This window comes from Apis laboriosa, unplaced genomic scaffold (assembly GCF_014066325.1).
Source record: "Apis laboriosa isolate Shangri-la unplaced genomic scaffold, ASM1406632v1 scaffold13_cov153, whole genome shotgun sequence".
Taxonomy (NCBI): Eukaryota; Metazoa; Arthropoda; class Insecta; order Hymenoptera; family Apidae; genus Apis; species Apis laboriosa.
Window position 1 is genome coordinate 119,499 of NW_025221370.1, and position 21,894 is coordinate 141,392.

Here is a 21,894-nt window from a genome sequence, read left to right on the forward strand (position 1 = left end):
ATTAAAACATGATGCGTTAATCGTTAATAAATAATTAATAAAAATTAATTTTTCATTAAAATTGATACGAGAAATTTGTTTGAAGTTCTAGCTTCAAGATATGAGTTATAATATATAGTTATAAATTGCCTAAATTTTAAATAGAAAATGAATTATTGACGAATTTTTCAATCGATATTCTAGAATTGAATCGATGGAGATAGCTTATCTGTGAATACCTTCTTGCATATTCTGCTATGCTAATAAAAAAGAAGCTTTGATGATCCAAACGCGAGATGGCGCTGATTCCAGACATTTTCCGAATCTTGTATAACTTATAGGCGAAATACATTTTATTAAAAATTTTTCAATCCGAAACGAATAGTATACACGTTAATTATAATCTGGAAATTGTATGTAATGGGAATAGGAATAATGAACAGAACATATCCTCGTAGAAATAGATGTGATTGGAAAATGCTATTGTACATGTTATACGTGTAAGTAAATATATCGATACTATAATGTTTTTTTGATTAGGTTATGAACATACGATTAAAATTAATTTTCGATTATAAATAAATCTCACATAAATTTAGCAATAATTATTCATTTATTATTGAGAATCAATGCAATACAATTATGTCGATCATATGTAATTGTCGAAATCATAAACATAGGTACGCAAAAATTGAAAAATATTCTGTATCCTGAATCCTTACAATATATTTTTGAAGGTACGTCTAATTTTTAATTTATAATAAATTAATTTAAAAATATAAAAAGAAGAAATAATTAATTTATTTGAAAACATTGTATTCTGATAATAAACATTTTTAGGTTTTACTTGTTATAATATGACATAATGCATAAAACTAAGACAATAAGAATTTTTGATATGATGAATCATTGACTTTTTTTAGGTATCAAAAATAGAACTGACAATAAAAATGATTATATTTCATTTCAAAATCATAATGAATATGATAATTTTGTATTACATTTTACCGAATGAAATAACAAAAACAATAAGAAATAACAAGAAACTCATTCTGAGCAGCAGAAAAGATTCTAATATTTCTTTTTTGTATATATCTTAGATATATATATTTGCATTTTAACTGAGAATTTTTAGGTATTTTACTAAAATACTCAATTTAATAAAAAAATAAAAAATTCAAGAAGAAATGACATGTGAAATTTTTTCTGAAATTTAAAATTTTAAAATTTTTTGAAATTTTGGGATTTTGCATCAGGAGAATATGAAGTATAAAAAGATGGAAGAATTTTTCTACAATTTGTGAGAATAAAAATTTTTATTTGTATATTTTTTATTATAATATTAAAAATGATGATAATGATGCAAAATTTTTTTTTATATTTTCAGGCATAATGACGAACTTTATTTGTGTTAGTTTTGATAGATATCCAAATATTTCTATAATGACTTACGAATAATCATGTACTATCTTATAAGGAAATTGACAATTTCTAATCTTGACAATTTTGATTTTGATAAAAGTTTGTATATATAATGAATTATAGGTAAAGTATTCTCTTCTTTGAGAAATATGTTTGAGAGATAAAATCAGTTCTTAATATTTCAGCATTTTTATGTTTTTTTTTTTTAAATTTGCCTAAAAATTTTGTTTATAATAAGATGATGAACTTTTAAAAATTAAATAAATTAAGTAAATAAGTTTTTTTATATTAATAATATCGGGTAAGATACTCACTGTATAAGAAATATATACATATATAAAAAATATATATCAAAAAAAAAAAAAAAAAAGATTAAAAAATAAATTATTTTTTTTAATTATATAGCGCTATCTCTTCGAAAAATATTAAAACATATGGAATATCATTATTGTTGATGAGGTAAATTTTTTTAAAGTCTTTGATTAATACCGCCATCTCTTTGAAAAACGTTGAAACCTCTTTACTTTTAATTTTAATATTCTGAAAAAAGATGTCGCCTCTTATTAAGATCCATTGAAAAAAATTTACTCTACTATCGATAACATTTACGATATGTTTGAGTATTTTATAAAGAGATAGCGCTATTAGATAAGTTCTATATATAAATATATATATATATATATATATATATTATATTCTATATATAAAAATTGGTTTATATCTCTTTATATACATTACATGGGTAATACTTGAGTAATACTACAATATAATTTAAGATCAAATCATCAACTCTATGTATCATATTTTAATAAAATTTCAATTACTTTTGAAACAAAAAGAAAAGATCTAAGATATTTAGAATGGATATTATTATTATCTAATGAATAAATAAAAAATTTTATGATAATTTTATATTATTTATTTTTTATCACAAGAATATTAAAGAATAGAAATTACATTTTTACAGTAACGAATGCAAGAACTTGAATTAATAAAAATGGCAATGAATCGTGACATCAGGAAACAAAAAAATTATTCTAATTCAATGAAATATAATTTGATAAAAATTTTATTAATACTATCAATGGAAATTCTTATGAATATGTTTACTGTACTCATTCTTGATACATAATACATCAAAAATTGAAATAATGTACGCTATAATATACTGTTCCTGATGTAGAGATTAAATAATTGCGTATTTTCTATATTTTTACAGATGAAACCCAGATAACAAGAATTATTGAATTGAATATTTAACATTTTTAATTATTTTGCTGCTGTGGTTTTGACCAATCTACATTCAAAATAAGATGATCATAACCATAACCATTGAGTGTAGCAATAGCTTTTGCAGCTTCCATCCTATATTTGAAATGTACATATGCAAATCCTTTGCAAAGATTAGTTTGTTTGTCTTTAGCAAGATAAAACTTCAGTACAGATCCAAATGGCTTAACCAATTCATCCAAATCTGCATCAGTAGTGCTTTCCGACAAATTAGAAATACGAATAGCGGTAGTATCGTCACGTCTTTGCATTTGCATAGAATCTCCACGTTTGCTTCCTCCATCACGCATACCAGGTGGTATGTATTTACTACCTTGAGGTTTCAATTCTGTCATTGTTCCAGGAGCACCAGTATTAACAAGAGGTTTCTTATCATCTGGTACTTTACCTGCAAATTAATCCACATTTTCCATATATAAAATGGAAAAATTCTAAATAATTTTTTTACAAATAGTAATTCATAATGATAAAAAATACCTCCAGCAAGAACAGTATCTTTATAAGGACATTTGGATGTCCAATGATCTCCATTGCAATTACGACATTTAACTACACCTTTATCTCCCATATTCTTTAACTTTTCAAGAGTATCTTCTTCAACCTTATTTTCTTCTTCTTTACTGGAAATAAATTGCATGAAGACATCTTCACCGCCAACTGTAGTAGCAGGATTAGGTCCAGGTCTATCATCTGCAGAATCTCCAAATTTGGCCCAATTTTTACGAGCAGCTATAGTTTTTGAAACTACACGTCTTTCTATCTTGTATGTACGAACAACTTTGACTTTTTTGTTGTCTTGATTATATTTATATTCAGTAAGAATTTTAAAGCCATTTTCATAAGATTCTGAAGGTGGAGGTAATGCTCCTCCTTCTTCTTCAACCTCATCAGCCCAACTAGATTTTACTTCTGCCACAGGCATTCCAGAAATTTATTCAACTAAAATAAACAAAAATTAATATAAATAATATTTTTATATTCTTGTCTAATAATGAATGAAAAATTATATTGATTAAAAATTATTTTTAATAATGTGACAGACGCGACACAATAGGTTAGATAGTAAATTAGAATTGATAAATAAAACAAGAATATTGATGATATTGATTAAAAAGCTATTTAATCATAGTGTATAAAAAAATAATTAAAATTTAATAACTAAACAATAAATAAAAATAATATAATAAAAGAAATTTATTAATATTGTATGAATATAATAACAAAAAAATATGTTTAAGCTACAAGATCATAAAATTAATGTGCAAACAGAAATTTGGTGATCCATTTTAAATATATTTTACTGTAAATACTTACCGATCAAAATTATTGCACAGAGAATCGACGTGAATATGATATATATAAAAAATTAACAAGAAAGTAAATTCTATAGTGTAAATGAAAATGAGCCGAAATGGAGGAATTTCCGCATGTGATTGAATTGGTTTGTCAGCGGCTCTGGCGGTGATCTTTTGAAGCATGAATACTCCGAAATTAATGGCGACGTCTAGCGTTGTCGTATTCAGTGTAAAAAAATAATGTTTTCCGGATCCGTACAACGATCGTGTACGGAAAAGTATTAACAAAAGTAAATATAAACGTAATTGAATTCAGTGTGAAAGTAAAAGAGTAATCGCGATAATGGACCAGGCACCTGCAGGTAAGGAAAGAATGTTGTGATTTGGTGATTTGGCCAAGCGCGGTCTTGCACATTCCCACTCCGGGCGAGCATAACGTTCCATCTTTTTTATTAACCGTAATATCTATGATCTATCGTTCTAGCATTTTAGTTAGTCAGAATTGAGGATTTGTGAGTTTCCACGCAATGGAAATAATGAGATATGTTTAAAAAAGACAAAATGTAGATTCTAAATAGTAGGTTATGTAAACCTGTGCAACGTATTAGGCTACCATTAAAAAGCTATTCACTCGACGAGTTAAATTCTCCTCAAGCGAATCTTCGTAGATATATTTACAAAGTGATAAGTTACAAAACAGATTCAATATTTCAGGTTACGATGGGCTGATTTAGGACTGCATACTTTAAAAATAAGAGATCCTATTTCAGTACTGTATTTAAATATTGCCTTTTATATCGTAATAATTGTATAAATAACTCATTGTTGTTAGGGTATCATACTAATTCTTTTCATTTTGGTATAATACCCAGATACAGAGTTACGGAACATCATAGACAAACTGGCTCAGTTCGTGGCTCGCAATGGACCAGAGTTCGAGCAGATGACAAAAAACAAGCAGAAGGACAACCCAAAATTTGGTTTCCTGTTCGGTGGAGAGCACTTCAACTACTATCAATACAAAGTGACTACAGAGCAAGCCAGTAAGTGGGATACAGCCCCTTAACAGCTACAACAATTGAGAAGCATAATGGCCATGCTTTATTCGACGAACAAGGAATGACTTTGAAAAAGAGATACGGGTGAAAGGGTCTGAATTCGTCATAGTGAACATACAAAACTATTATTCATCGAATATGAGCACTTGATTTCAAGATTTTGGAATTACTATTTATTAAGCAGAATGCTTTAGCTAAAGACATATTCTATTTCTTGGCAATGGTGATTTTAAGAAGATGTAGTTTTAAGATTCTTACTGGAGCTTATCTAATATGGACTACATTATTGATATATTGCTTCAATCTATGTGGGAAGTATAACCCACTAATACCCTGTAATACCCTAGTACTGTAAAAAAAAAAAGTAAAAAATACATGTATATATATATATAAATATAATACAGGGAAAGATTATAGTGCTCCTAAAAGACTTACCGAATTTTCAATATAATTCTCTCATAAATGCCAAGAATTTTATTATGCACTGGTAGAAGATAAGACTCAACAGAAATTGGACTATTTGTATACTTTTTCAATATCCATTGAAGGAATCAAACATCTTACAATAATTCACCGTCATTCGTTTACAGTTTTAAAGCAAAAAGGAATAAATCCAATGCAAAATGCAGACCCACGTTTAAACGTTTCGCAGCAGCAGCAAACAGCCGTTACCGTCGCGCAGCCACTGAATAACGTCAATCTTGCACCTGGCCTAAATACTCAAAACAATGGATTAAACCCGGTTGTGGGAATTGGACCAGTGGGAAATCAAGGTGGTCCGGTTATACCTGGAGTACCAGGACAAATTGGAGGGCCAGGAAATGCAGGACCGCCAATTGGACCAGTTCCTGGTGCTATGGGAGGTGTGAATCCATCTATTGGTGGTGTGAATCAACCGGTTAACATTGGAGGACCTCCTGGATGGCTTCAAAATGAGTTAGCAAACCTACAGTCACAGCAGACCACGTTACAGGAACAAGTTAGACAATCAGAACAAAATTTGGCTGCGCAACATGCTGCATTGATGGCACAACAACAAGGAAGGGTTGAGGATGCTGTGAGACAAGCTCAAGAAACAGCTTTACAAAATAGTGCACAAAGCACAAATACAGATCTTACTGCATTTGATGCAGTATTACAGCCTATTATTGATAGCTGCACAAAGGATAGTATAAGTGCAGGAAAAGCCTGGATACTCCAAAATTCGGTTACTCCGCAAAGTAATCAAGTCGTTGCGGATCACTTGCTGAAAAAGTAAAAATTATATTCGATTTTAATAATATTAATATTAATATTAAAAAAATATATGTGTGTATATATTAATTTCTATTTATCTTTTTCAGAGTGATTCAGGCAACAAATTTTAGTCATAAACTTCACATCATCTATCTGGTCAACGATGTCTTACATCATTGGTAAGTATAATATTTATTTATAACTGCAAATTTTTTATTTTGCAATATTTGTAGAGATCAAATTTTTTAAATTAAAGTATATTTTACTATTGAATGCAAGATTTAATACTTCAATTTCAGTATAAATAATATTTGTAATTATAAAGTTTGATAATTTTTATGAAATTAGTCGTGCACGATATTTAATTTTAAACTTCTTTAGTGCAAGAAAAAAATCTATGGATCTTCGCAAGGCGATGGAAAGTGTTGTTGTTCCCATGTTCTGTAACACTTCACTAGCTGCATCAGAAGAACAACTTAATAAATTAAATAAACTATTAAGTTTGTGGGAGTCAAAAAATAATTACTTTGATGAAGGAATTATAGATAAATTGAAACAACCAAGTACATCTTGGTCTGAATATCAGGCTAACTTGGTTGCACAACATGCCAGCGCTATTACACCAATCACTACATCAACAAAACAAACTTTTGATAATTATCAAGCACAACATCAAGCATTTGTTACACATGCTTTAAGACAAATTCAAAATATCGAGCAACAAAAAATTGCAATTGATCAACAATTGAAAGCTCCTCCTCCACCACCACCACAATTGGTAAGTTAATTTTATCTCTTAAATATATATAATTTTATCTATTTTACATATATGTATACATAACATATAATATGAAATCTTCTATTTTACAGAATCAACAGAATATGTCTATGCCACCTAGTCATTCCGGTCCTCCAGCTCCAATAAGCACAGATGTAAATTTCAGTCAACCACCACCTGGATGGGGTGTACCACCTGGAAATGAACCTCCACCATTTTCAAATGTTCCATTACCAGACTTTTCAAAACCTCCACCTGGATTTGGTCCACCACCTGTTATACACGAGCCCTCTGTTGAAGATTTAATGCCCAGTATGCCTTATTACGAACTTCCTGCTGGCTTGATGGTGCCCTTAATCAAATTAGAAGATGCTGAATATAAACCTTTGGATCCAGAAGCTATTAGACTACCACCTCCTGCCCCTCCAAGCGAACGACTAGTAGCTGCTGTCGAAGCATTTTATGCACCACCAAATCATGACTCTCCACGGGACAGGTAAGATATAATGCAAATATTGACTTTTAAATTTTATATAGATTTTTAAATTTTATATTATAATATTATATTGTAATTACAGTGACGGTTGGGAAAAATTAGGTTTATACGAGTATTACAAAGCAAAAAATGCTGCACGTAAACGTAAAGAAGAAGATATAATAGCTGGTATAAGACAAAAATCAAAATCGCCATCACCAATTCTAAGGCCAAGATCTAAAAGTCCTAGTCCACCAAAGAAACGATATCGAAGTAAATCGCGAAGTAGATCACGCTCAAGATCTAGAGGTAGAAGCAGATCTAGATCTCCCGCTGCCAATCACAGACGTAACAGTCGTAACAGCAATCATAATAATAGAAGCAGAAGAAGAAGAAATAGCAACAAGGATCGAAGTCCTGATAGGAGAATGGATAGGCAAGATCGAAGTCCAACTCCGCCCAGTTTTCTGTAAGTATTATTAATACTAATAGAAAATAATATGTATGAAAGTTCGATTTCTAAAAGAATTAATTTTTTTTAGCGGATCAACTTACAGTAAAGCTCCTCAAGAAATTAGCCTCGACGAAAGTAACAAAGGTCATCAGTTGCTCAAAAAGATGGGTTGGGGAGGTGCGGGACTTGGTGCCAATGAACAGGGTATTGAAGCTCCAATATCGGGAGGTGAAATTAGAGATAAAAATGATCAGTATAAAGGCGTCGGTATTAATCTAAATGATCCATATGAGAACTTTAGAAAGAGTAAAGGTCAAGCATTTATAACTAGAATGAAAGCGAGAGCGGAAGAACGTGCCGAGGAAAGAGGCGAACGGGACTGAATATAATCGAGATAAACAATTAATTTGTCTATAACCGTTTCGATGAAATATAATTATCGCATGCAGCATGAATTCGCATGCTCCCACAATTATAATCGACACAAGTTTTCAACAATCAATCTTTTTCAATCAATCGTAACACATGTAATGTTTTTATTCGGTGATTTTAATATTTTTTTCAATCGCTATTAGGCTAACGAATAGTTTATATCCATTTCCCCATCGCGTTATATCAATATTATATAATAATTGTTTATTATTGAAATTGCAAAGTTATAACTATATATGTTTTAGAATTTTATATTCTCGTTAAAAGTAACGATCAATTATTTCATATTTTTAAATATTTCAAAAAAAAAACAAAAAATAATCATCTAAATATCGTGTCGATCATTCGTGGGTGCAAACCATTTATCTGTATATTTCCAAATGAGGAAAATACTACGAGTGAATGATGAAAGAAAAGAAGAATTGTTTATAAAAATAATTATGTACTTGTCAATTTATAATTAAGACAAGCGATATATAAGTTTATGATCACATATGCACCAGAAATTACAATTTTATGGTGCATAAACAACAAAAAAATATACGATTTTATGCATCTCTTGTACATTATGTACAAAACTACTACTCGATTTTCGGCAAGATTACCATTAATGATAATACATGATTTATCTATTACTAATTTGAGATATCTTGATAAAAATAACAACAAAAAGATTAATCAAAGTCGACCAATCGCACGGTTTACGTCCATCGCGAATTAAATATGCAACATTATATATTATATTCCACATAACATCTATTAAAATTAATTCTGCTCCAATGTAAAACAGTGATAAACTAATTTGCTAAATGTCTGTATAAGAGAATAAGAGGACCTTCATTGTGCAGTCATCATTCGCACGTGGAAAAAAAAAAATGGAACTAAAAAAAGTACTTGTATTTAGTAAGTTAATATAATAAATGACTATATTGGATACATAAAAATAAATTGATAAATAAATGTATGTTCAAACACAATGATAGAAAAATTATAGAAAAAGAACGAGGAAAAGAAAGGAAGAAATATTGATTAAAATTAACAACTCTTCAATTTAAGAAAATCTCAACATCCGATGGTATTGTTAATTGTCAGAATTGCCTTCTTGAACTCCCCCAGCGGCAGTAGATATTGAAACCGAATAAATCCAACGTCAAACCGGTTTCACAGCGATAAGAGTCAGAAGTTACATGCTTGGTGGCGTAAACAAAGCCACTATGTATTCTTAATAATTATCTTACAAAGTCGTCTTCAATTTTAATATTCCTTTTATAATTATGTTTTTTAAGTATTTTTTTATCCGTATACATTTATATTAAAGTGTAATATGTTTTTAGAGATTTTAACATATTAATGAGATGTTGGGGTTTATTAGATTGGAAAGCGATATTTATAATTTTTAAAACGATTGCGTATTTTAATTTTGATTCAATAATCGCTTTTCTTCTTTCAAATACATCATTATATAGTTGTAATATCGTTTCATAACATTTTTCAAAAATTTTAAAGATAATTAGCTCTCGAGAACCGTAAACATTAAGATCAACGATGATTCTGCAATATCCAGCGCCCTTCTTGAGAAATAATTTCGTTGATGGCAAAGGTCGATGATAAAATGCAATAATAAATAAAAAAGCAAACTGGAATTAATAAATTAAAACACTTGGTTTATAGGAGAATATTTTCTGTTGTACAATCTATGTAGATGGTATTATTGTATCAATATCTTCAGATATAGTTGTGTCAATGCACTTGATAGTTATATGATTCCAAAAAGAAAAAATCAAAATAATTTTGATGATCTTATAACGATGCTATAAACACAATTCAATTCATTTTTTAAAAATTACGACTACATTTATGAAACAGTTATGAAAATCAAGGTAAATGCAATAAGAAAGAATTACCAAAAAAAAACGCATTTTTTTACAAATCGATGCATTGCTTATTTTGAATCGAATGATTCAGCTATATTTAAAAAAACCAAATTCGTATATTTCACATACACATATCCATACATATACAAATTGATATAGCACATTTAAACAAAAAATAATACTGAAATTGAAAAGTATATAAAGATAAAAAATAGATTACGTTAATAATTTTGGCATGCATCCATTGGATACGCATATTTGTTATAAAGTATTATTCTTAAAATATGTTTCAATTTAAGAATATGTTCTTAAGAAGAAATAATTACCAGAATAAGTGAATTAATATATTTAAAAAGTATATATATATATTCATTTCTTTTAAATTAATATTTTATCTATATAAAATTTAAAATCAATTCTTTTAATTTATGCTCGTTCATTCCGTTCTACATATGCTAGTAAAAAAATGAAACACTGGTTGTATTCATGAAATAGGAATCTAATTTTTTGAATTGTAAAATATGAATATTAATAATATTGATAACACTTATAATTGTATATCGTATACAATTTGAACTTCGAAAACAATATTCTGCATAAATGCAATTTATTAAATATTTTACTTCGTATTATCTAGAGATACTAACTTTAACAAAAGATAACAAATTATGAAATTCCACATTGTGCTTTGATTTTTTTTTGCTTAAGATTTTATATATATATATAAAAAAAATCTAATTAACAATAAAATTATAGTTTTCGTCAGATGTCATTTTGATCATCATAATTTTTGTATCATTAAATAAGATAAGTTTCATATTATTTACTAGTAGACGCTGTCATTTTACTTTTGTTTATCAAGATTTTTACGGATGTTGTCAAATTAGAACGATTTACCTTGGACGTATTACATACAGGGATCCATATAAAGACATATCACAATCTTGTTGCAATCAATTGCGACATATTGCAATATTCCATTATGTTATACGATGAACGTAACAGCAGTTTATGAAGTTAGTATATATAATAAAAATTTTCATTGAATAATTGAAAAAATTTCGAAATTACAAAATATACATATACAGAGTAATTTTACAAATACAAATTGAATATGTTATCATTAACCATACGTTATATTTTTATATTTGATCAATGGTTTGATGAATAATGAATATGTAAAGAAAATAAGTTTTTCTTACAATCATTTATTCATCAATTCTTATCATTACGTACATTTTTTGAAAGCTAGTTAGTTACAAATCACGATCTATCGGAGATAACAGATGACCTCAAAGTAATTAGAAACCGGATTTTGCACTCGAGTCGCGTATTTAGACCGGAAGTGCGTGTCTCTGGAGTTCGCTTTAAATAGTCACTCACTGCCGACTTCCTTATATATAGGTATCGATAAAGAGAATTTATTATTAATTTCAAGTGAATATTCTTTGACAATCTATTTTTAATATTATGATAACAATTACAATTAGCTTTGTGTTCTTTTTTGTAATAGTGTCTCTGATATGGAATTTAATACCTAATTTTAAATATCATACCTAAATTTAAATATCACAAATATCCAATGTTTCAATTTTTACATAGAAAAAGGAAAAATATACTACTTCCTGCAGATAATTTATGAATAAAAGTCATTAAGAAAAGTCGCGAATATCAAAAAAAATATTTTGGAAATAAAAATATAATTTTACTTTTACTTATAAAATGTCGATGTCATTGCAAATTCTGCATTTCGATATATTATATTTATAGAAAAAAAACCTTAAAGAACAAAAATATTTTATATTTCTCTTTTTTTTTTTCGATTGCTTGCCGCCTTCTCTTTTTTCTCGCAACCGAAAGGTGCACGCAAAGAGACGCCACAACGAACATACATATCGGCATACCTACGTGTCGGCTGACTCGGACAGAGAAAACAGGTTAGCGTGACTTGTGAATTAGAGAGAAACGTGTGCATTCGCAACAACGGCAGTGGATCGTGGACGAGGATGGATAGTTGGAGACTGGTGAGTAGGACGAGGACAGTAAGAAGGCACCGCGTTGCATTCCACGTGATCGAGAGAAGGGCACGCCTCGGCCGTCGAGTCACGCGCTCAACCACGCGTTTACTCTTACCGACACGTGCACGCAATGTGTCCGACCGGGCATTCGGTTGAATAGAGATCTTGTTATTTTACGTGTATGAAGCGCAATGACATTTCTTAAAGATTGGTCCATTATACATATCGATTTACGAAAGATATAATATTATTTCGTTGCTTCAATTTGATTGATTTTAAAAATTTAGTTTTTTCATAAGTCTTCTGTTTAAATAATTCTTCGAATTCTGTGTAATATTCTGTGTAATATCTCATTTATGCGCTGTCTTTTCAAAATTATTGATTTCGATTAAAATAATAGAAAAATGGATAAATAGCTCATACTAAAAAATTTTTTTTGAACTTTTATATCGTATATGTTAATTTAAAAAATATTATTAAGTAATTGTTGATTTTTAAAAAATTGATTCTATTATGTAGTTACATATATTGATTTTTAATTTGTCATGAGAGTATATAATATATATAGTATAAGAGTATATAGAAAGTATAATTTCAGAATTATTGTTTTTCATTAATTCTTATATTAGTATTCATATAGTTTCTTTATGTATTTTCAAATATGTTGATTCGATTTGCGAAGATTAAATTAAATTAAATTTAAATACAAAATAATAAAACGTACATTGTTTAATAAAATTTATACGATAAAAAGGAGAGAAACATTCATGGGATTCTCAGGTTCAAGTATGAAACCAGTTCGGAGTTTGTTTCTTGGGAACGTGCGGACCTATCAGGATTTCTTCACGGGAATCGAAATCTACTCAGGGTAAGAAGGGAACATGATGTAACGTCTATAATTATGTATCGGCCAGGCGAATGTTCTAATTTGCCAAGGACAAACGAGCGGACATTTCTGCGAGACGTGATTTTCAGGCGATAATCGAGGGGAAGCACCTCGATGCACTCGACGATGCAATCACCGTGACGTAATTGCTTTCACGTGCCCTCACTCGACCCTTGTGTAACGTTCTTTTTCTCTCTTCCTTTTTTCTTTTTTTTTTTTTTTTTTTTTCACCGTTCTAAAACCGTGACCACATCAATTTCACTTTATCACGTCATTATTAATTCAACGTTCTTCGGTTTTATGTAATGTGAATTACGTGTTCTTCGAGCATTACATAAAAATTAATATGAAGGGTCTAAGAAATAAATGGCATATTTCATCGATCGAAATTTCGAAAATAATAAAAATTTTAATAATGAAGTTTATATTTCGTAATTGTAATAGACAATGACCATCGAAAATATGCAAATATCGTTGAATATTCATCGACATGCATCTAGCCACAGTAGCAGTTATATTTCTAAAAATCACGTTGGGATGATAATTATTGTTTGAATAATGCATAATTTAATCTTTGTTAAAAAAAAAAAAATCCGTCAAATGCTTTAGAAAGAACTCAAATTGCTCCGTCTCGTGATAGAATTCACGGAATCAAAAATTAAAGATCTGGTTATGATAACGATACTCTATCAGACCTTTTTTTATATGAGTATGTACAACTATTCGAATGTGTATCGAAATATCGTTGTTTGAACGGTCAATTGACGAACATTAGGTTTAATAATTTCGTTTCAGAATAGGCACGAAGACTAAGCCGATTAATCCACGACACAGGACACGTAATGGTGTACCAGATCAAGAATAGCACGGAGTTGCCACAGATTGAGTTTATTTTCTCCTGAGCCGTGTAGAAAATAAGACATCTATTTTCGAATCGGTCGCGTTATGCGCGTACTCATGCATACGTCAAGTTCGTAGTTGCTTTAAAGGGAGAACGAATCAAAAAGTTTATTTTTTTATTGATACATACATAACACAATATATATTGAATATATAGATTAAAATTTCTTCAATTTGAGCATTGATTGAATACGATCATGATTATAAATAATGATATAATTTTTGTTTCGTGTAAATATAAAATTTCATTGTCTTGATTATTTTTTAAATTATTATATTTAAATAAAAAAAAAAGGAATGTATCATCGCATGATACGCAATATATGATTGAAAAATAAGAATAATCGTTGTATCTTCAATTTCCTAAAATTATAGATGCTCTGTTTACAGATTGGATCGTTCATCTTGAATTTATCCAGTAGTAAGCTAACGTTTACACAAGCATAAATGCTTATACTTTCTACGTCTGTAGACGTTCAATATCATAAAAATGTTTCGTAATGCGTAAATCTCTGCTGGCAAAAACGCATCGTTAGCTACATTCTTTTCACGCATTCACTGTAATTTTTTTTTCAATTTTAATGCAGTCGCGCGATCGCGACTAATAAACGCGTGATCACCTGCACGTGTTCAATTGTGTATGTGCATGTAATGGAAATAAGATCTGGATTCCACAGGTGACCCGCAAAACTAGAAAAGTATGTCGCTTGTAATAAAGCATAATGATCAAGATTAAAACCATTTAATTTTGCAGTCGGTTAGACACTATACTGTTTCTAGTTCTCTCCTTTTTTTTTTTATGTTCCATTGTCCGTAATAGAGTCATATAATATTACAATTTTATTTATAAAGATTGTCACCTTGTTAAATTCTACTATTATATATGTTATTTATAAAAATATGCATGGTTGGAAATTATTGCAATGCGTTTTCAAATCGCTGTGCTAATGATAGGTATATAAAATATCGATTTTAATTGTGTCAAATAAATTTATTATCCATTTTAAAAACTTGATCGTTCTAATCTAATCAAAATCATATAAAGTACATATATAAAATTTTATTCGTTTTCCATAAATGTGCTGCAATAATTCCTATAAATTCGTATTCATACGAAGTAGCATTGATGTTGAATAATTAAAATTTAATTATTCAACTATTCGTTAGATCAAAATGTCCGGAAAGATGCGATATATGTACATATATAACGTGAACGATCTAGAGAGAACGCAAACGCCACAGTATAAACACATCATCGAATCGAGCGCGAACTATCATTACCGCGTCCTCGTGTCACAGCGGAGCCTGAATACCCGTCGAGTTTGCGGCTTGTAAGTACTCTGTTTTAATCCAATCGGAGGAAAGAAGAAAGAAAGAACTCACGACGCATAGATCGTGATCGAGAACAAACAAGGACAAGCGGAATGAAACAAAAGGGTGAGGAGAGAGATAATCGATAGTTTCGAGTTAGGAGAAGGGATGCAGCCGTTGAAGAGAACCAAAGGAGAGTGATGAGGGAAAGAGAGGTAGAGCGAGCGCGTGACAGAACACGTGACCGGGAGCACACGGTGCTCGCGTGACCGGCCCCGTGACGTCACGCGCACGTGTCACATAGCGTGGTAACCGCTTATCCCTCTCTTCGTTCGACTCCGCGTCCCAACGAGCGTTCCACACCTTCCGTGCCCCTCCACACATTCACCACTCCCCGCGTTGGTCAGTAACGTCTCAAGTCCCCACTTTACCCCCTTCATCATAGACTTTCACCGAGAAAGTTATCTTTTTTTCTTACCACCCCCGCAATCTTAATACTTTTGCCTTGTTTGCTGAAATGTTATGAACAAATGTAGATTTGCATCATCGCATGGAGTCGTTACGTGACGTGACACGATCCTCCTTTAGATCAACTAAAAGAATAAAAAAAGTAGTTAGTTTCTCTTCAACGAACATTATCGAATCATATTGGACAAGATTCCAACGAAATGGAAGGGTGAAAGTGTTGCGCGCTTGAGAAATTTATTTGATTTTATCGCATGATATTGGATGATATTAGTTTAAAACACTTTAATATCGTGTTGTATGATGCTTTCGAGAATCATAAAATAATTTTATCAGTGACACGATTATTTATCATTTAAGGTACATATATTATTCGTTTTCTTATTCTCTTCAATGGAAATTTGTGATCCTTAATTTTTTATATAAAAAGAAATAAGTATACCTATTTGATACACTTAATATCAGACAGGGATACAAATTTATTTTATGTTTATACCATGATAAATACAATATACGATTTTTCATTATTATTATCAATTAATTATTATTTTCATTAATTTTCATAATTTTTGCAAGCAAGATTTTAAATCTTTATCAATGCGTTTCATTACTGTGGGTTCTATAACTTATCTTGGAACAATACTTTTATATTAAATTATGAAACAATAATCGATTTTTGAAATAAGATAATTGATAAGAAAAAAAATAAGATCGATTAAAAAAATAATGTTTAGATATAGATTAATCTTTTTTGTTTTTGTTTTTGTACAATATACAGCACTCATATCGTGAAAGTTATTTCGAGATCATCATATCGATCCACGCGTAATATTATCAACACGTGATGTACTAAGAACAAATTGTCTTATCAGAGAATTTCGCAAAGCTTTGCAAACGCATACTGATCGGTATGTTATCGTCGCTGAAAGATATCGTAGATTATGAAAAAAACTACGTAACAATTGCCCAATTACTATCTGTCATAATTTAATAACGAAGAATTACTTCGATAAGGAGATGAAAATGATGATGACAATAGTATCTGTAAACATTCATTTCGAACGAATAACAAAAATTACTGGTTAATTACATTAAAAGTTTGAGTCGCATGGTTCCGAGATCGATAGTTCCATGCCTGAGATTCTGGATCGCTCCCACCAGTGGCTTGCGTGCCACACCGCGGACCATCGCGAGAATCGAACAGGGCCGCGCATTATACGCGTAGTGTAGCCTGCTAAGGAGACGACACGCGTTTATATATATACGTTGTGATACGAACTATTCAAACAAAATCCCTTTTATTTTTGCCAATCTTAAAAATTGCAATTACGAATCTATATATGGTACGACGTATCGCGTCAATAATAAAGAGGACGCATACGATTGATCGAAAATTCAAGCGTGTATGTAACATAATTATTGGTCCAGGAGCACCGTCAAGGCCACACGTGAATCACGTGAAATTCGTATAGTGCATGTATATGCATCTAAAAAAGGGTATCTATAAGTTCTGAATACGGTGATTGCGAATAAATGCGCCATCCGTTCAATTATTAATTCTGTCAGTTAGTATATTGTGAAATTTCGCGGCCGAAAACGAGTCAACGGCCTTATCATAGTTCACGTTTATAGTTAGGTTGTGTTTCTCTGTTTTTTTTTCTAGTAATCGCCTATTTATATGGAAACGGTTTATATACGGACAGGAGATCGAGTTTAATAATTTGATCGTTATGCTTATAGGAGATCGCTGTAACGAGAGATCGATCTACGATCATCGGTTCCAAAAAAAGAAATCGAGAAGTAGGAAGAAAGACGAAGAAGAAAAGAAGAGGGCGCCAGTACAGATATATCGGTGAGTGTGACTGGACGGAAAGACGTGGGCGATTCCCAAGTACCGGCCTCCTGATCCGTCGTGTCGTTTCGAGTGTGTCAGTGAGTTTGTGGAGGCGAACCTAACCTAGTCGTCGAGTGTGCACTATCGATCAAGAAGTTGGTTTAAAGAGAATTTAATTTTTTTTTGAGAAACTGATTATGTATACGTAATTTTAAAATCAGTGCAAATACGTTTGTGCATATCGTTCAATTTCACGTTCGATCAAAGCAACTTGCTTGTTTAATATACGTGTTATAATCATAAATTGAAAAAAAAATTTCGATTCCCGGTGTGAAAACGGAAACGGATTGAGATAACAAGGTGAAGGAAAGTTAATAATAAACGAGAAGAGGAAGCAAGAGGAAGAGAAGCTAACGGTGATAGTAATTCGAAATTGGAAGTGATCGTGTTGTGCATTGGAAACGATTCTATGCGGCAAGATGATGGAGACACAGAATTATTGGGAGGATAACTCCGCTCATTCTATGCAAGTAAAATACGAGAGGTAAGTATTATAAATTAATAGTACTGATATTTTAAACAATAATTCGCAGAAATTTTTTAATTTATTAGAAAGCTTAATATATTTTTTTTTACAAAAGTGATATTAATTTTAAAATAATTACAACTTCTCAAATATTATGAAAAAAGGGTTTATTTTTACGTTATTGTTATCGTTTCGGTCATATATAATATAATAGGGCGTTATAAAGCACTTCGCACGCGACATGAATCACCGCTGCATTCTAGATTCTTTCTCAACGGCAGAGGAACGTTCCACGCTGTCGACCTTGCCGGCATTATTCAGTCTAACACCATCCAAAAATATTTACATGGATCTACCACAAGCTACGTTGAGAACGCTCATTAAGTAGGGTGAACCATTGTTCGCGTGACTCGCGTTCGTACTGGTATATTGGCAATCTTAATTATATACACGTGGAACTGTTTAAAATAAGTGATCATACAAATTTGATATTACATTATATAGATTTTTGAAAATTTATCTTATTTTAATGTATGGTTTGTTGGTTATATAAAACCATAAGCATGGACAAAGTAACACGTATTATTATGATTACACTCCTGATCATATCGCGCGATCTTGTTTAATTAAATTATTTAGATTCATGATAATAATTCTGTTTAGGTCAATTAATTTGTGTAAAATTAATTTGATCATTTTCGCGACGATATTTATATCAGAAAATCTTATAAAAACTGAATAAATAGCATCCCATTGATTTATAAGAAAGATTACTACAATCTATACATTGGATGATAGGATAACTAAACATCTTTCGTTATCATTAATATATAGGTGTCTGATTTTTCTTGCTCTCCTCTCGCTTAATCTTTCTTGCTTAACGTCCTTTTCCTGATTTTATACGATGTTGATAAGACCAATACTGATATAACTTGTCTCGTCTCGAAAGTCCATATATTGTCAAAAATTCATGGTCGCATCAAAGATAAGATAAATTACGAAGAATTGGCTCTATCGTCGGTGATTGATGTCAATTAAACGCATATACATATGAATATGGCGAGTTGTGTATGAGTGTAAGTGATTGATCGATCGTGGATTCAAATTCAAGGAGATTTAACGATCTGTGAACAGTGCGGCACAGTGAATTGAAAATCATTCATCAAACGCGATATAAAAGTAATTATAATTTCATTATACTTTATTATAATTATAATCTATAAATACTTATATATGAATACAGTATTGTACCGAAATGAGTAACAATCTTTTGACTCGAAATAAACAAATCGCTATATCCACTTTTTTTGTTTAAACATAAAATTCGAAAATATTTTAAATTATATAATGGGATGACAAACCACTTTTCTTTCAAAAATAACATCGTAGAAATCACTCGATGATTTGTCGTAATCTCAAACTTTTCGCTCGTTTTTCGTATTTTCTTTCATTCCATTAAAGAACAAAAGCAAATCGAGTAATATATTTGATGGCAAAAAATTGACCGATCCCTGAAACAATATCGTACTCGATTCTTCGCTCAAATGATATCGCAATAAGATCAATCGTTATTAAGTGTTATTTAAGAATCTATCAAGTTTTTATTAATACTTTTCACTTTGCATAAGGAAAAAAGATAGATATCGCTATATTGACAAGAGACGTAATTTGAGAAAAAAAAATATAAATTGATATTCGTAGTTTATTTTCTATTTTCTTTATCAAGGAAAGTGAAGGAAAGTAGCGTTTACGCGTATTCATGTCGCTCGTAACGAGTGACTTTCACGAGTATGTCAGCACGCTTGGTCATAACACTTGCGTGAGATCGAGAATAGACTGGAGACATAGTGTTCGTATACATGTATCGAGACGAGGGGCACGCTGACGACGCTCGCAGTAACCGGACAATTTCTTCGAGCTATAGAATACGGTTTCGCATGTTGGCCGCTTGAACCGTTGCATCGGCCATTGACACTGTAGATCGATCCGTACGGATTTATTTGAGTACCATTTATACAGCGCGTAAACGTATGCGTATTCCGTACTGCATGTGCTCGCGAACGACTTTTTTTCCTTTTGAAGATATTACATCGATTTCATTACATTTCATTACATTTCATTACATTACATCGTTTCTTGAGTTCTAGCAGAGGTGTAGTTACCGATAGTGGTTGAAATAAATCGAAATGATCGATCCAACGTTACTATTCGCAAGGCGAATACGATGAAATCATCGTTTTTTAAAACGACCTGGAATAACGGAATTGTGATATTGGATTTGAATTTGTGAGAATTTATAGATTTTAAATTTTCGCGATGAATGAACGCGAATTCTATAAATACGAACGTATGATATTATATGAAATTTGATTAATCGATTAACCAATTTCGAAAGAGCAACTTCATGCTTTTATCGAGTATACATGCAGATAAAACTATGGTCTCGATTGGCTGTATATAGATACTTTTGATAGTACGAACCATTGTGACAATGACACCTTGGTTTTGTGCCATGGAAGATCACATTAATTGACGTAATCTGAGTAAACGACTGCGTCATGGAAACTAACGCATACATACTCGAGAATGCCGTGTGTGGGCGTATATTACGTATTCGAAGATTTTGGCGATATCATGTGTACATACGCATTGCGGATGATAGAGAGTACGATAATGGTAATTTTCCCAAAGCAGATATTTTTTATAGATGTTTCGGTACTTTTATATATCTTATGTTTTATTGAAGTTATAAAATATTTCGTAGGTAATAGAGAGCGCGATTAATATAAATAATATAGAGAAATGATTAATCATATTTTATTTCATTTATAAAAATAAGACGTCTCATTATAGAATGAATTTCTCATTAGTTTGATCTTATTAAGATCAACTAAGATTTCTGGTTTTTAAATTTCTTCCACGTATTTTCATCGAAACGGCAAAAGAAAATCCTTCGATTCGCTCACTTGTAAGTTGTAACGGCCGCGTTTCTCTGCTTTCCGTCACGTAGGCACGGGTCTCTCCTGCTCGCGAGAATTCGCAAACATAGGCCTGCAATATCGATTGGATCGTTAAGATGTCTGCAAGTGTTCTATATTTATCCTAAGAATGTTATAATAATCGCACACGCGTATGATTTTCCGCAAGCTTTCCAATTTATCTTTTTCCGTTTAAGAAAAGTTGAGCGATTAAATGGATAGGTTCGAAAGGAAGATAAATTTTCGAATTTTTTTGGACTAGCACGAGATACGTATTCATTTCGTAACACGGATTTCTTGGAATGTGATGATGGAAACCGCAAAGCACCTGCATCCTCGAACAATAGCAGCGTGCATATGGAGGTCGATGCAATGGAGAAGGGGATTACATCGATCAGCGATAAATTACGGTCACAGGAGACAACGGCGTCAACCACCCGACAATGACCGTCGTTGCATTCTCGATGCAATTAATGTCTCTCTCCTTCTTACATTTATGCGTGAAACATAGATTCGATCTCATAGTTTCTGTTTCACCAGCATCTTGACACAGATAGTTTTCCCCCTTCGTGATGTCGCATATCGTGGAACAAAGCAAAAGTCCTTTCACGTATTTAAAATGCAACCAGTTGCTTTTCTCTTCACGACAAGATGTTACGATTACGTATCGTTAAAAAATCACT

At 31.1% G+C, this 21,894-nt stretch overlaps 3 protein-coding genes across 5 annotated transcripts in view; 2 read left to right on the forward strand and 1 right to left on the reverse strand.

Moving 5' to 3' along the window:
* Positions 1-375: 375 nt before the first annotated feature.
* On the forward strand, positions 376-10,632 carry LOC122720879 (calcium homeostasis endoplasmic reticulum protein). 3 transcript variants are annotated; one of them, XM_043947928.1, is made up of 8 exons: positions 376-479; positions 4,859-5,029; positions 5,635-6,298; positions 6,388-6,459; positions 6,662-7,058; positions 7,151-7,554; positions 7,637-8,002; positions 8,076-10,632. In XM_043947928.1, the coding sequence occupies exons 2-8, from the start codon at positions 4,930-4,932 to the stop codon at positions 8,368-8,370; spliced, it is 2,298 nt and encodes a 765-aa protein (XP_043803863.1). In that variant the 5' UTR covers positions 376-479; positions 4,859-4,929; the 3' UTR covers positions 8,371-10,632. The 3 variants fall into 3 exon arrangements, with proteins under 3 accessions (XP_043803863.1, XP_043803861.1, XP_043803864.1); XM_043947926.1 differs by lacking the exon at positions 376-479 and adding an exon at positions 4,183-4,348; XM_043947929.1 differs by lacking the exon at positions 376-479 and having other exon boundaries at positions 4,934-5,029; positions 5,697-6,298.
* On the reverse strand, positions 2,384-4,134 carry LOC122720880 (eukaryotic translation initiation factor 3 subunit G). The gene is made up of 3 exons (XM_043947930.1): positions 4,006-4,134; positions 3,169-3,630; positions 2,384-3,079 (listed from the first exon to the last, which is right to left on the reverse strand). The coding sequence occupies exons 2-3, from the start codon at positions 3,611-3,613 to the stop codon at positions 2,667-2,669; spliced, it is 858 nt and encodes a 285-aa protein (XP_043803865.1). The 5' UTR covers positions 3,614-3,630; positions 4,006-4,134; the 3' UTR covers positions 2,384-2,666.
* Positions 10,633-17,099: 6,467 nt separating the features above from the next.
* Positions 17,100-21,894, forward strand: part of LOC122721095 (transcription factor cwo) — a 33,569-nt gene continuing 28,774 nt past the window's right edge. Inside the window, exons 1-2 of the mRNA XM_043948367.1 lie at positions 17,100-17,370; positions 17,614-18,251. Of these exons, the coding sequence (XP_043804302.1) occupies positions 18,187-18,251 (65 nt within the window). The 5' untranslated portion in view covers positions 17,100-17,370; positions 17,614-18,186. The remainder of the gene's footprint in view (positions 17,371-17,613; positions 18,252-21,894) is intronic.

What these genes read in the sequence shown, in the direction of transcription:
- LOC122720880 (XM_043947930.1), bottom strand. Translation starts at nt 3,613, where the DNA reads ATGCCTGTGGCAGAAGTAAAATCTAGTTGGGCTGATGAGGTTGAAGAA. An exon ending in AGATACTGTTCTTGCTGGAG is followed by an intron (nt 3,080 to 3,168) that starts GTATTTTTTATC and finishes ATTAATTTGCAG; the next exon opens with GTAAAGTACCAGATGATAAG.
- LOC122720879 (XM_043947926.1), top strand. An exon ending in GCGGATCACTTGCTGAAAAA is followed by an intron (nt 6,299 to 6,387) that starts GTAAAAATTATA and finishes TATCTTTTTCAG; the next exon opens with AGTGATTCAGGCAACAAATT. An exon ending in CCAACTCCGCCCAGTTTTCT is followed by an intron (nt 8,003 to 8,075) that starts GTAAGTATTATT and finishes AATTTTTTTTAG; the next exon opens with CGGATCAACTTACAGTAAAG.